The sequence below is a fragment of the Zingiber officinale genome, chromosome 5B (genome assembly GCF_018446385.1).
Source record: "Zingiber officinale cultivar Zhangliang chromosome 5B, Zo_v1.1, whole genome shotgun sequence".
NCBI classification, from domain to species: Eukaryota; Viridiplantae; Streptophyta; class Magnoliopsida; order Zingiberales; family Zingiberaceae; genus Zingiber; species Zingiber officinale.
The window spans coordinates 126,017,277-126,033,336 of NC_055995.1; the positions used below are offsets into that span (position 1 = coordinate 126,017,277).

Genomic DNA, 16,060 nt, shown 5'->3' on the forward strand with positions numbered 1-16,060 from the left:
TACTTCATCCCTAGCATCCGGTCACCCTTGACTGCTAGAACTCCTCGCCAAGTGTCCGGTCAATCCTTTGACCTACTTGGACTTTCCAACACCAAGTCCGATCATCCCCGATCCATCTGGATTTTCCTTGCTCGGCTTCACTCACTGGACTTTCACCGCTTCACTCACCGGATTTACACCGCCTAACATCCCGCTTAGGACTTTCTCCGCCGGCTTCACTCACTGTGACTTTCCTCCCGGCTTCACTCACTGTGACTTTCCACACTGCCTAACATCCCAGTTAGGACTTTCTCATTCACCTAGCTTCACTCACTAGGATTTTCACCTGGCTTCACTCACCAGGATTTTCCCGAATGCCTGGCTTCACTCACCAGGACTTTCACCTTCACCTAGCTTCACTCACTAGGATTTTTCCCCGTGCCAAACTCCCTGTTTGGACTTTCCCCGTGCCAAGTCTCCATACTTGGACTTTTCCAGTGCCAAGTCTCCATACTTGGACTTTTCGCGTGCCAAGCTCCCTGCTTGGACTTTTCCGTGCCAAGTCTCCATACTTGGACTTTTCCAGTGCCAAGCTCCCTGCTTGGACTTTTCCAGTGCCAAGCTCCCTGCTTGGACTTTTTCCCGAATCAGGTCAACCAGGTCAACCTTGACCTACGGTTGCACCAACAATCTCTCAAACATCTATTCTTGTCCCACATCAAGAATAGAACTCTCTCACGAGTGTCAAACATCAACATGCAACACAACTAGGTCAACCTTGACCTAAGGTTGCACCGACAATCTTCCCAAGTCAAACATCAAAATACAACTCGAGTCACGTCAACTCGAGTCAGGTCAACCAGGTCAACCTTGACCTAAGGTTGCACCAACACATAGGAGTCACTGACTTAATAGAATACAATAACAAAAAAGGACCATCAACGCAACAACCGACCACGAATACTGTCGCTAGATCGAGTACACCTTCTTGTCGATGCATCCTCGCTTCTTCTTTGTTCTATCATCCCCCTTTTCCTGTACATTGGAAAACATATTAGTTGTTTTTAGAACAACCATAATCTTTAGTTCAAATATATGAGTACATGCTCCTTAAAGAAATTTCAGCAATTTACTTGTAAATCAAACAGTTTCACACTATTTCACAAAACAAAAGCAGAGTTAGTTAATGGCTTCTTTGCAACTGCGTCGGTTATGGCCTCGCCCATGACATCGACCACACTTTGTCACACTTTTTCGACTTGTGAAGGTATCCTTTGAGTTCTTCTTCTACCTGGTTGGCTTCGAACATCAGGAGCATTGATTACAAATGGGTGCTCGGGATTGGACTCATACATGTGACATGTAGGGATTGGATTTAAGATTCCTCTGTAGCTTTCACGATACAACTCTATCTTAAAGTATTTGTCACAGAAATCATATAATGACAATGACTTTGACTCTATTGCTGCACATGCATGTTTGCATGGAAACCTATTAACCTGCCATGCTCTGCACGAACAAGTCATAACAGACAAATCAACAGCAAATGATTTATCTCCATCCACAACCTCAAAACTCCAGCCACATGCCTTACGTAGTTTTAAGCTGCGAGATTCAGCATATGTTTTTGCAAGAGCATTCTCCTTTGATGGACTCAATCTTTTAACCATCCCCATTGTTGCTTCACGTCGTCTGTGCATCATGTCCATAATTTGAATGCGTATATGGTCCACCATGGGCACAATAGGAAGAAACCGTGCTGTTTTAACCCAATTATTCCACGATTCGGCTATGTTATTATTCATGACACCCCAACGATTTCCTAGAAAACATGCATTTGCCCAACTTTCTGGACACGAAGATACTATGAAGTCTTTAGCAAGTGGCATTGACCGTATTATATTGTTAATATGTTCTTGAAACTCTTGTCTCGATAGGGCATATGCAGCTTTCTTGAAAACAGATGACCAATATTTTTTGTTATGAAGTGGGTAGCTTCGCATGACCTACATTCAAATAAAAAAAAGAATATAAACTAGTATGCACAAAGTAATATCTAAAAAGTAATGTTTCCTAACAAAAGTATACCATTAGACAAACCTGTTTCACGAAATTATCTACCAAATGCCTTAAACAGCAGGCATGAGGACTACCTGGGAATACTAACTGAATAGCCTTGATTATCCCAGGATGTCTGTCAGAGAAAAAGGTAAACTCATGGAACCCAATAAAGCGATGTGAAAGTAGAGCACTTTTAAGTTGGAAACAAAACCATCCCCAATTATCATCATTTTCAGCATCTACAACTGAGTATGCTAATGTGAAAAGATCATCATTAGCATCCTTTGCCACAGCAACCAAAATACATCCCTTGTATTTATTCTTTATGTGAGTGCCATCCAAGAAAACCAAGGGCCTACATCCATTGATAAAACCAGTTGCACATGCGTTGAAACAGATGAATAATCGTTTAAAGTTATTGCTACAATGATCAATTTCACACTCGACAAAACTTCCAGGATTAGTTTCTTTGATAGCACTACAATACCATCTTAATCTATCATACGCCCCCTCCTCTACACCATGAATGTCATGCATTGCCAATTCCTTCCCTTTCCAAACCTTGTTGTAATTAAGCTCAACCCCATAAGCTCTGTGAATATCTTTCAACATCATGCATGGTCGATACGAGGGCTCTCCCCTCAATCTGTCCATCACAATATTAGAAACCCAGGCAGCATCAGCTTTAGGATGTCCTCTACTACGAAGATTGTCATCTCCACAAGTATGAATTAGATTGCATTTTCTAATGCCAAAAAGTTTGTCAGCTTTATGTCTTGAAGCATATATTCTCCAAGAACAGTTGCTTGTGCTACAGACAAGAATAACCTTCTTATTATCATTCTTTTTATACAAAAATGACCGTTTCGTAGCAACTGCATAATTTTTAGCACATTTTCGAAATTCTGCAGCATCCTTGAATATTTGGCCCTCTCCACGGATGCAATGACTCCAAACGTCTATGGAATTTCTTACCAACCCCACTTCAAGATGGTCATCATTACTAGTCTGTGTCTCTTCTTCAGTTTCAAACCTTATCAATTTAACAGTGAGTATAATATCATTGTACGCATAAAACAATTTTAGTTAACCTACTATCTATATACCAAAACACACAGCATTAAATTCTTAAATAATTATCAAAGACTTATTAATGAAACTGAAATGTGTACAATACAACATGTGGATGCGTATGAAATCTAAACAATAGGATATCATTTTTTAACTATTTTAAGTAGTTCAATATTTTGTTGATCTCTCATTTTTTACCTTTTAATAAATTATTAATGCAACGTAAATGGAATATAGTCATGTTCTATTTAATAGTTCAAATGATCCAATGTCTTCAAAACTAAAACTCACGCATGATCAAGATTCACAAGAAGCACACCTATAACATATCTCCATGAAACATATGATAAAAAATGATAAATAACTAAACAAGATATCATCAGCAATTGTAATCTACAAATGAAATATCAAGCAAAGCAAAAAAAAATAAATAAATAAATTTCATCATCATCAATATCAACCCAATTCCTATAAAAAAAAAATCAAGGCAGAAATTTTTTACCTTTCAAGATTGTGGGAACCCATATCATCTTTTTTCACCGCTCTCATATTAATTATTGCCAATCTCATAGACGTGTAAAGATGTGTCATAATACGGACGTCATCATCTTCATTCAATGTCACATACATATTCTGATGTGGAGCTAGATATTGCAAGATCACATTTTGTGGAGCAATCTCCTCACATTTTCTTCCAAGATTAAGAAACAACTCCATTAGACTGAAGCCATTAAAAATTGAAATCATATAGAGGTCTTCTTTATACTTGCAACTACCCAGAAATGAAAAATTCGAAGATCCTGATCCAGATTCCATTTCTCTAAGAAATTGAACAAAAACCTGCGTCACCTAAGTGGTTGAGAAATTGCATTAGAAAACATTATGCAATTTCATAATCAAATCATAACATTACAAAATAAATTGAGAAATAATATACAATTTCATAACACATCATAAATGAGGAACAATATACTCATTCAAATATTATCGGCCTTTATTCTTATATAACATTAGAAAATTGTCTTTAGGAAGTGGAACACACAATGTAATTTCTAAAATTCTATAACCTCTATTAGTTGGTTCTATATGCTTGCTCTCTCTAAAATAAAAATATCCAATACAAAGTGTTCCATATTTTGGACAAAGAATCTATTTAATATACCCATTGCAGTATCACATTTTTGCTAAGTATCCCTTTGTCCAACCTCCCAAAGTGGTTATCCTCGTGCAAATTCCTTCCAGCAAGAAAGCACTGAATAATGATTAAAAAAAATATAATAAATCAAAGTGGTTTGCAGAGATTCTTAATCCAAAACATGTCATCATTAATTTAGTGGGCACCAAAATATAATAAACCATCACCAATAGCACAAAATTTTGTACAAATCGTACAATGACATGTTGAAAATCGAGAAGCCAACAAATTCGAACAATAACTTACATCAAACAAATAATGAACTGTGGATATCAAACAAAATGCGACTAATCAATCAAAAAATTATAAAAAGTGAAGAAACTTACTATTTTTCAAGGTGACTAGTTGGAAGCAACGAGATCGGACTAATAAGAGGCTTAATGCAAGGTGAAGAAACTTCGACTATCTATTTCGACGCCTACTTCAGTCTCCTCGTCGGAGTGTTTGGCCGGTCACTGAATCTCAGTGTTTAGGATTTTGCATGGTCGTGGATTTTCTATGGATTTGTTTGGTTAGGGTTTTTCGAATGGAGATCATGTTTGAAGAAGAAATAGGGGAGAGGTAAAGTAATTCAATTGGTAAATTTGTAAATTGATATATCAAGGAGTGAAACTGATTTCTTACATAAAGTTAATCTCTCTTAAAACATTTATTATTCAGTTGAAGAATTTATAGGTTCATAGTAGTTAGATATCTCATTTATCTATAAAAAGGATACTAAAATGTAAAAAAACCACCACCAAATAGCACAAAAATATTGTACAAATCACACAATGACCTGCTAAAAAGCGAGAAGCCAAAAAATTTGAACAATAACAAACAACAAACAAATAATGTAATGTGAAAATCGAACAAAATAAGATTAATCGATCAAAAACTCCAAATAGCGAAGAAACTTACTATTTTTTGAGGTGATTGGCTGACTTCGACTTTGTTTCTTTCGTCGTTTGCTTCAGTCTCCTCGTCGATGGATTTGGTCGGTCGGTTGGTGGATCTCGACGATTAGAGCTTTACATTGTCATCGGTGGGATTGGCGGACAAATGACTTTGTTTGGTTAGGGTTAGAGCTTTTCCTTCGTAGAGATGGACTGATAGATGTGGTTGGGAATGAAATGGGGGAGAGGTGAGGATTGACGTGCTTGGTTAGGATTAGGGCTTTTCTTTTGTTATGTCCGATGGATGTGGCTGGGAAAGAAATGGGGGAGAGTAAAAGAATTAATGAGGGGGTAAATTTGTAAATTCATGTATTAGGAAGTTAAAAAAAAAATTTGGGGAGTGTAAAATAAGTTTTGTTTAAAGAGGGAGCCGACATAAAAAAACATTCATGAATAGGGATTTATCTATAGTTTACCGTTATTTTATTTATCTTCATTTCAATTTCAATTTGATAAGTATTATATTAGACAAAAGCTTTTCATCTATTAAAACTTTTAAAATGGGTGAAACTAAATGAAAAATTCTTTTAAAAATAAAATATTGTACCTTAAATTATCCATCCAAATATTAAAATCTAAGTTATTAAGTAAAATAGGAATGGACAAATACTTAGATACTCAATAAATATCTAAATTATAAAATGTGGGACTTTAATAAATATGTACTAATTAATAAAGAAAAACAAAAACAAAAAAGGACTTAAATTTAATTCGATAGTTAAATTAGTAAGAGTGGAACAATAGGATTATGTTTAAGAAATTAAAGACCAAATTAAATTTCAATTGCTAAATAAGTAAGGAATAATGGGATGAATTTGGGAAAGAGATTTGGTTTAATAAATTAACGACAGAGTTAAATTTTAGTATAAAAAAATATATATCGATATCGTACCAAAAATTTGGTATACCGAATTTTTGATATAGTATAAATTTAATATCATTTTATGTTAAACTTTCGGTATCAATACCGTATATAACGTATTGAAATCCTAAATCTCATATCAATTTCGATACCGACCGCACTATACCATTGATATCGATATGTTCATGATATTTTGCTATGATACGCCGATATATCAAAATTTTTGATATTTTCTTTACTCCTACTAAGCACCCTGACACTATGTCAATTTTAGAGATATTTATCCTAGGTTTATCATTGTTTGATATTTTCTTTACCCCTACTAAGCACTTAGAGATGATTTTGAAAAATGGAAGACAACAAGGTGGAAAAGGTTCCTTGCTCATGTTGGCCCTGATTTTCTTATCTCATTGGCCTACCTTGATCATGAAAATTGTAACATATTTCATTCTTTCTCATTATCTAAACTTTTTTTGTATTTATTTTTGAAATATGTAAATTAATTTGCTTTGTTTTGAGATAGTGGAGACCGATTTGCAAGCTGGAGTAAACCATAGATACGAGCTCTTGTGGATGATACTAATTGGCCTTATTTTTCTATTTATTATCGAGTCAGTAAATCTAGGGGTGACTATGGGTATCATTAACACCTATAACTTTCCATTTTTTTCACAAAATTAATGGATTAACATGATCAATTGAAGGGAAGTACCCGGCTAAACTATGCAAAATAGAATACCCTACATTTGTGAAGCATTGACTCTGGTTGGTGGTAGAGCTAGCTATAATTGCTGCCGATATACCTTAAGATGTTGTGTTGGGATCTCAAGATTATGTACATTTATTCTAAATTTATTTATTTAAGTATTGTTTTGATGTGTAGTAATAGGAACATTCTTTGCTCTTAGTATCATATTCCAATTTGGGCAAGAGTGGCTAAGCACTAGGGGTGGTATACTATATCAATTTTTTTTATATGATACTGTATACTATGTCCAGGGCTTCATGTTCACCATGGATCAAGTCCGAAGACTCTTCCAAAAATATGAATTTTTCAGGTTGCCTAACAACCCTCCCACTACGACGAGACACTACTTGTAATTGTGCATCATTTGTGACACGTGTTGCAGTTACTTGTGATATCTCATCTTGTACCGTTGATACTAAAGTAGAAGTGTCCTCTCTTATTTCCTCAAAAATAATTTTACTCATGAGCTTGTGGTTCATTACATAGTCCTCTTCTAAAAATTGGGCATTGGTGCTAACAATGACCTTTTGACTATAAAACAAACCACCTTTCATTCCTCTAGGATATCCTACGAACAAGCGAACTTCTGTACGTGATTCCAACTTATCAACGTCTCCCCTCAGCACGTGTGCTGGACTACCCCAAATCCGAATATGTTTCAAACTAGGCTTATACAAATTCCACAATTCTGTAGGAGTAGAGGGTACTGACTTAAAAGGTACCAAGTTCAGAATGTACGCCGTCGTTTCCAGAGCATATCCCCAAAATGAATTTGGTAATTCTGAATAACTCATCATTGATCTAACCAATTCCATAAGAGTCATATTCCTTCGTTCCGGCACACCATTCTGTGGGGGTGTATCAGGTGCAGACAATTGGGATTGAATCCCGACCTCTGATAAGTAACTCCTAAACTCTCCTAAGTGTTACTCTCCACCACGATCAGACCGTAGTGTCCATGACGTTTCTCCAAATCAGCCTTATACTCTTTGAACTGATCAAATCACTCAGACTTGCTGCGCATCAAGTAAATATACCCATATCTCGAATAGTCGTCTATAAAAGAGACAAAATATTCGAAATCACCTCTTGCCTGGATAGTTATAGACCCACACAAATCAGAATGAACCAATTCCAACACTTCGTTAGCTCTATACCCCTTTGCCTTAAAAGGCCTCTTGGTCATTTTTGGTATAAGAAAAATATATACTGATATTATACCAAAAATTCGGTATTATGAAATTTCAGTATATTGAATTTTCGATATAGCATTAATTTATACTGTTTATAATAACTTTTAGTATCAGTAGGGTATATACCATAACGAAATCCTAAATCCCATATTGATTCAGATATCGACCTTTCCAAATTTTTTAGTATAACATTAATATTGAAATGTCTGTATATGGTGGTATGATATGTGCAATATATCAAAATTTTTGATATTTTGTTTACCCTTATTGAGTTCCATAAGACCGCTTAGGTTACAAAGCTATTTGTTTCAGGTTCATCACTTTTTATTCCTTCTTCTTTTGTTTAGCTACTTGACTCAAAAAATATTATGAAAAATAGGAGGCACCAGTGTGGAAAAGGTTACTTGCTCATGTCAGCCTTAGTTTCCTTGTCTCATTGTCCTACCTTTATCTTGGAAACAATAACATTTTTCTCATTTCTAAACTTTTTTGTATTTGTCTTTGAAATGTATAAACTGATTTGCTTTGTTTTGAGATAGTGGAGACTGATTTACAAGCTGGAGCAAACTACATATACGAGCTCTTATGGGTGATACTAATCGACCTAAATTTTGTCCTCATTATCTAGTCATTGTAAGTAAATCTGGGGGTGACTACAGGTATACTTAGCACTTATAAATTTTCTTTTTTTTTCACAAAATCTATGGATTAACATGATCAATAAATGAAGGGAAGCATCCGGTTGAACTATGCAAAGCAGAGTATCTGACATTTGTGAAGTATTGCCTTTGGCTGGTGGCAGAGCTAATGGTTATTGTTGCTGATATACCTAAAGGTGTTGTGATGGGATCTCAAGATTATGTGCATTTATTCTAAATTTATTTATTTATATATTATTTTGATGTGTAGTGATAGGAACATCCTTTTCTCATATTCTAGTTTGGGTAGGAGTACTTTTGACAAAGTTAAGTACTACGGGTGGTATGATGTACCAATTTTTTAATATGATACCATATAATGTATTAAAAATTTTAACATAAAAAAATATATACCGATATCGTACCAAAAACTAGTATATTGAAATTTTAATATACAGAATTTTTGACATGTTGGTATAGTATGTGTTGTATATCAAAATTTTAGTTATTTTATTTACCTCTACTAAGCACTTTGACACCATGTGGATTATAGAGATATTTGTCGCAGATTTATCACTATTTGTTCCTTCTTCTTCTGTTTATCTACATGACTCAGAGAAGACTGTGAAAAATTGTCGATACCAGGGTGGAGAAGATTCCTTGCTTATGTTGGCCTTGATTTTCTTGTCTCACTGGCCTACCTTGATCCTGGAAACTATAACATCTTTCTCATTCTCTAAACTTTTTTGTATTTGTCTTGAAATATATGAATTGATTTGCTTTGCTTTAAGATAGTGGAGATTGAATTGCAAGCTAGAGCAAACCACAAATACGAGCTATTGTGGGTGATACTAATCGACTTGATTGTTATACTCATTATCTAATCATTGTCAGTAAATATAAGGGTGACTATAGGTTTAATCATCACTTAAATTTTTTTTCACAAAATATATGGATTAACATGATCGATAAATGAACGGAATTACCCAGTTGAACTGTGCCAAGTAGAGTACCCTACATTTGTGAAGTATTACCTCTGGTTGGTGACAGAGCTAGTAGTAATCGCTACTCCTATAGGTGGTGTTGGGATCTCAAGATTATTATGTGCATTTATTATAAATTTATTTATTTATGTTTTTTTTTTATGTATAGTGATAGAAAAAATCTTTGCTCTCAACATCAAATTTCAGTTTGGCTGAGAGTGCATTTGATAGGGCTAAGCACTAGGGGTTGTATAATGTATCAATTTTTTTTATATGATAACGTATGTTATATCAAAAGTTTTGATATAAGAAAAATATATACCGATACTATACCCAAAATTTAGTATACCGAAACTTCAAAATACCGAATATTTGATATGGTATAAATTTCATATCATTTATACTCAACTTTCAATATTGATACAGTATATACCATACTGAAATCTTAAATCTCATATCGATTTAGTTACCAATTATATCAAAAGTTTTGGTATACCATTATATCAATATATCTAAATCAACCGTTATTGGCCCAGGTTTCCTTGTCTCATTAGTCTACCTTGATCTTAAAAATTGTAACATCTTTCTCATTCTTTAATTTTATTTATTTGTCTTTAAAATGTTTGAATTGATTTTCTTTGTTTTGAGATAGTGGAGCCTAATTTGCAAGCTGGAGCAAACCACATATACGAGTTTTTGTGGGTGGTACTAATCAGCCTGATGTTTGCACTTAATATATAGTCATTGTCAGCAGATGTGACTATATGTATAATTAGCACTTATAACTAAATTTCCTTTTTTTCACAAAATCTAGGGATTAAAATGATCAATAAATGAAGGAAAGCATCTAGTTGAACTATACAAAGCAGAGTACCTTACATTTGTGAAGTATTATCTTAAGATAGTGATAGACCTAACGGTGATTGCTACTCATATACCTGAAAGTGTTGGGATATCAAGATTATGTACATTTATTATAAATTTATTTATTTATATATTATCTTTGTAGTGATAGGGTGTCCTTTCTCTAAATATTATATTCTAGTTTGGGCAGGAGTTCTTTTGATAGGGTTGAGCACTAAGGGTGTATACCATATCATTTTTTTATATGATACCATATTGAAAATTTTGATATAAGAAAATATATACTGATACGGTATCAAAAATCCGGTATACCAAAACTTCAGTATATCGAAACTTTAGTATACAGAAACTTTAGTATACCAAAACTTCGATATATCAAAACTTCGATTTACCAAATTTTTGATATGGTATAAATTTCATACTGTTTATAATAATTTTTGGTATCAGTACTTTATATATCATACCGAAATCCTAAATCTCATTTCAATTTTGATACCGACCTTATCAAAATTTTTGGTATACCGTTAATATTGATATGTTCGGTATATGTTGGTATGATATGTGTGGTATATCAAATTTTTTTGATATTTTCTTTACCTCTATTGAGCATCCTAACACCCGGTCAATTACAAAGATATTTGTTAGAGGTTCATCACTATTTGTTCTTCTTCTGTTAGCTAATTGACTTCGAGAAAATTGTGAAAAATGACAAGCAGCAGGTGGGAAAGGTTTTTTTTGCTCATGTTGGCTATTGTTTTCTTTTCTTATTGGCATACCTTGATCTTGGAAACTATAACATCTTTCTCGTTCTCTAAACTTTTTTGTATTTATCTTTGAAATGTATGAATTGATTTGCTTTGTTTTGAGACAGTGGAGACTGATTTGCAAGTTGGCGCAAACCACATATACGAGCTATTGTGGGTGATACTAATTTTTGAACTCATTATTTAGTCATTGTTAGTAAATCTAAAGGGTGAGTATAGGTACAATTAGCACTTATAACTTTCTATTTTTTTTCAGAAGATCTATAAATTAATATGATCAATAATGAAAGGAAATACCTAGCTCAACTATGCAAAGTAGAGCATCTTACTTGTGAAGTATTGTCTCAGGCTGGTGGTAGAGCTGGTTGTAATTGCTACTAATATATCTGAAGTTGTTGTATTGGGATCTCAAGATTATTATGTGTGTTTATTCTAAATTTATTTATTTATGAATTATTTTGATGTGTAGTGAAACGAATAACCTTTGCTCTCAACATCATATTCTAGTTTGGGCATTTGATTGGGCTGAGCACTAGGGGTCGTATATCGTGCCAAAATTTTTTATACCATAACATATTCTATCCTAAAAATTTTGGTATAATAAAAATATACACTGATACCATGCTAAAAATCTGATATACCAAAACTTCAGTGTATTGAATTTTTGAATGGTATAAATTTATACCACTTATACTAAACTTTTGGCATCAGTATGGTATATACCGTATCAAAATCCTAAATCTCGTATCAATTCTAAATTCCAATACTGGTTGTACCAAAACTTTTGGTATATATGTTCGGTATATGTTAGTATAGTTTGTGTTGTATATCAAAATTTTTGTTATTTTATTTACCTCTACTGAGTACTTTGACACCACGTGGATTACAAAGATATTTTTGTCGCAGATTTATCATTTTTTGTTTCTTCTTCTTCTTTTAGCTACTTGACTCAAAGAAGACTGTGAAAAATGGTAGGCCCCAGGGTGAAAAAGGTTCCTTACTTATGTTGGCATTAATTTCCTTGTCTCATTGGCCTACCTTGATCCTGAAAACTATAACATCTTTCTCATTCTCTTAACTTTTTTATATTTGTCTTTGAAATGTATGAATTAATTTGCTTTGTTTTAAGATAGTGGAGACTGATTTGCAAGCTAAAGCAAACCACAAATATGAGCTATTGTGGGTGATACTAATCGGCACTTATAACTTTTTTCACAAAATCTATGAATTAACTGTAGGTGCAGCGGAGGCCGGCAAGAGGGGGGGGGGGTGAATTGCTGCAAACAAAAATTAACTATACCCTCCTCGGATTTCAACTCAGAAAAGCAATAGTAAAATTAAAGCAAGCAAGGAAATAGAAATTAAGTAGTAGACAGGATTTAACCTGGTTACAACCAAGGAGGTTGTTAATCCAGGGCAGTAGAAAAAGCTCAGTAGAAAAATCTCCTTTGCTGAAGGCGGAGAAGCCTTTTACACTTTGGAAGCTTAGAACTATTGCTAGGAAAGAGTACACAGTTGATTGCTTAAGTTGTTGTTTCTTTCCTAGCTCCAGGAGCCTTTATATAGGTCCTAGAAATTTTATCCCGAGAGTCCAAGGCGCCTCCAACTGGGTTCAAGGTGCCTCCAGCTCGGTCAGCGGATAAAACTTTATCCGCTGCACAAACGGTCAACTTTGACTGTTGAAGGTGCCTTGAACAAGCCTTGAAGGCGCCTTCAAGACTGTTGAAGGCGCCTTGAGCTGGATTTTCCAGCACAGCTCCTTTTTCCAGCTCTTTTGCGTGGGCTTCCGATACTTTGTTCTTTTGGGTGATTCCGGCTAACCTGAATAGGGCTCACCCGAACCCAATTCCCGACCTTCTCCTCGAGCAGGCTTTCATCCGGCTTCTCGTCCCTCGAACGCCGCACATGTTCTTCTGGCTCCACCGGAGTACTCTTCCGCAGCTCTCTCGTCCTTCGGACGCACCGAGCCCGTTGGCTCCCTTCTCGTGCCGTCCTTCTCTCTAGCTGAATCTTCCGCTCGACTTCCTGCGCTCCTAAGCTCCTGCCCACTCAGACACAGGGATCAAACACAAAGCAGGACCTAACCAACTTGGTTGATCACATCAAAACTATCACGGGGTTCAATAATCTCCCCCTTTTTGATGTGCATCAACCCAAGTTCAAGTTAGGATAAACATAGACATAAAAAGTAATTTTAACGGAAAATTACTAAACTAACATGTTAAGTACAAATATTGCAATAAGTAAAATTGTAACACATTTTAGTTAAAAAATTTAAATTTTCTAACTCCCCCTTAACTTGTACCTTTCTCTCCCCCTTTGATCACAGCAAAAATAGGGTTTTAACTAGAGGAAATATTTCAAAAAATTTCCTAAGTAAATGAATATTCAAATAGAACTTTCCAGAAAAAAAATATTTCTAATCAAAATGAATTTTTCCAAAAAAAATTTTACAAGTAAAATGAATTTTTCTGAAAAAAATTTTCTAAGTAAAAAAAATTTCTAAGTAAAAAAAAAATTTCTAAGTAAAAAATTTGACAAGTTATGTAAATTTCTCTAAGAAAAAATAATCTTCTAAAAAATTTAATTTTTAAGTAAAAAATTTCCCAAGTCAAAAGGTTTTTACAAAAAAAAAAATTCAAGTAAAAATTTTAAGTCAAATAAATTTTTGAATTTTTCAAAAAAAAATTCTAAGTAAACTCAATTTTTGAATGATCCCAAAAAAATTTCTAAGTCAAATGAAGTTTTTTAGAATTTCTCCAGGAAAAATTTCTAACTAAAATGAAAAAAAAATTTAAGTTAGAATTTTCAAAAAAAATTAATAAGTAAAAGAAATTTTTTGTTTATTTAAAAAAATGTTTGATAAACTTTCAAAACATTATTTAATTCTAGTTTTTAATGCTTTTTCAGAAAGTTAATTAAACTTTTTCTTTCAATATTTTAACTTCCAGGTCGTGGCGAGGCACTAGGCCTTCTTGGTTATTGGAGCAACAACCACTTCTTTAGACAAAACTTCCATAAAGAATTTCAATGTTTAATTTTCTCACTGTAAGCTTTTAATTAAAAGAGAAATTTAAACTAGCAGAGATTTTGGAACCCAATAAAGGTTCCTTCCTACAGGGTTAGTCAAAAACTTAGGGGGTACATGATTTTTCGGCACTTTTCTAAGTTGACCCTGGTGTTTTCTAATGTACCAATTTAATTTTCCATAAGTTCTTAATTTTGATTTAGGAAATTTATTTAAGAATGCATCAGATTTCAATTTTTCAATTTCTAATTTTAATTTATCATTTTCTGATTTTATACTATCGTACATCTCAAGTGGACATGTTTTTGCTAATTTCATTTTCAATTCTTTATTTTACTTTTCTAATTCGAATAAGTCTTTAGAAAGCGATTTAATAAATCGAAAAGACTGAGATGGGGTTAGATTGCGTACCTTACTTACCTGATCTGGTGACGCTCCCCCTTCACTGCTGCTTTCTTCTTCTGATGTTCCTCCCCCTTCATCGATGCTCATCTCTGAGCTAGACGTTTCTTCTAGCTGACTGTTGGGCATCAGTGCTACTCCCGAGAATTCTTCGACTTCTGATTCAGAGGACGACGAATCATCCCACTTGGCCTTTAGATTGTGTTTGGTTCGAGCAGGATTCTTGCTCCTTTCCTTATCCTTCTGTTTGCTCCTCAATTTTGGGCAGTCCTCCTTGATGTGCCCTTCTTCGTTGCAATTGTAGCAACGGACTATTCTTCTCTTTTGATGACGTTTACTTGACTGTGATCTAAATTTGTTAGATTTAAAAAACTTATTAAAACGTTTTACCTTTTCAGCTTGATCCGGTGGTAAGAGCCCGGGACCCCCTAACGAGGGGTCAACGCCCCGTGGAGGTCAAAGGAGGGGTCAACGCCCCGTGGAGGTCAAAGGGCCAGGTGGTCCGTCGAAGAAGGGTGAGCCGACCGGACTCATGAGAAAAGGGCAGGTCGATCAGTCTGCCAGTAAACATCTGATAGTAAAAGGCGCCCTGACAGGGATCGGGGTTCCGACGCTCAATGAAACAGTAAATAATGACCGAGCGGAAGGCCTAAGAGAAGGCAGGACGTAATGGGTGCGCCGCCCGGCCGGCGCAGGGAATTAGGGCCGTCCGGACGGCGCTCTTCGTCTAGCCGGCCGGACGGACGTCCTGGCCGGCGGTGGGTAAATAGGGACAGGAACATCTGCTGACAGCTGTCAAGTCGTATGGCTAGGTCATACTCCTAGTCTGACAACGGGGTGTCCTGTTGTCCCATCGAAGGCGCGGTGGGACTGTTGCAGTATGGCGTCAGGTAAGCTTTCTGACAAACCCATACCGAGGTATGGGCTGCGGACACGTACGCGCCTCGGTGGGCGTGTAGAAGCTCTTTCACCGCTCTATATAAAGAGCCGCAGACTTTGCCGGAGGTACGCGTTCTACAAGATTTGAAGCTACTTTTCCACCACTTGCTTACCTGACTTGAGCGTCGGAGGGTCGCCGCCGGGAACTCCTTCCCGGCCCGACTTCTGTGCAGGTTCGCCGAAGTTTCGTGAGACTAGCCGGAAATCTACATCAGCAACCCTGAGAGCGCCACGTGCCCAGCGTCCGTTGATTCAGCATTCGGACAGGATCAATTTGGCGCCGTCTGTGGGAACGCTCCTGCATCCGATCGGAAACAATGGACGAGGCTGGACGACAACACATGGTGACGCTTTTGAACGAGGAACTCGACGCTCTGATCGAGATAAGGGCTGCCAAG

General features: G+C 35.5%; 1 protein-coding gene and 1 pseudogene across 1 annotated transcript; one reads left to right on the top strand and one right to left on the bottom strand.

Annotated features, from left to right (window-relative positions):
* Positions 1-948: 948 nt before the first annotated feature.
* On the bottom strand, positions 949-3,828 carry LOC121987026. Its single transcript, XM_042540940.1, has 6 exons — positions 3,614-3,828; positions 2,080-3,073; positions 1,479-1,985; positions 1,230-1,391; positions 1,126-1,134; positions 949-1,014 (listed from the first exon to the last, which is right to left on the bottom strand). The coding sequence occupies exons 1-6, from the start codon at positions 3,826-3,828 to the stop codon at positions 949-951; spliced, it is 1,953 nt and encodes a 650-aa protein (XP_042396874.1).
* A 1,004-nt stretch (positions 3,829-4,832) lies between these two features.
* The window catches only part of LOC121987027, a 109,160-nt pseudogene continuing 97,932 nt past the window's right edge, over positions 4,833-16,060 (top strand).

Bases quoted from the DNA above. Each gene is read 5' to 3' on its own strand.
- LOC121987026 (XM_042540940.1), bottom strand. From the start codon at position 3,828: ATGGAGTTGTTTCTTAATCTTGGAAGAAAATGTGAGGAGATTGCTCCA. The intron at 3,074-3,613 runs GTAAAAAATTTC...TAAATTGATAAG, and splicing joins GGTTCCCACAATCTTGAAAG to GTTTGAAACTGAAGAAGAGA. The intron at 1,986-2,079 runs GTTTGTCTAATG...ATTTGAATGTAG, and splicing joins TAGATAATTTCGTGAAACAG to GTCATGCGAAGCTACCCACT.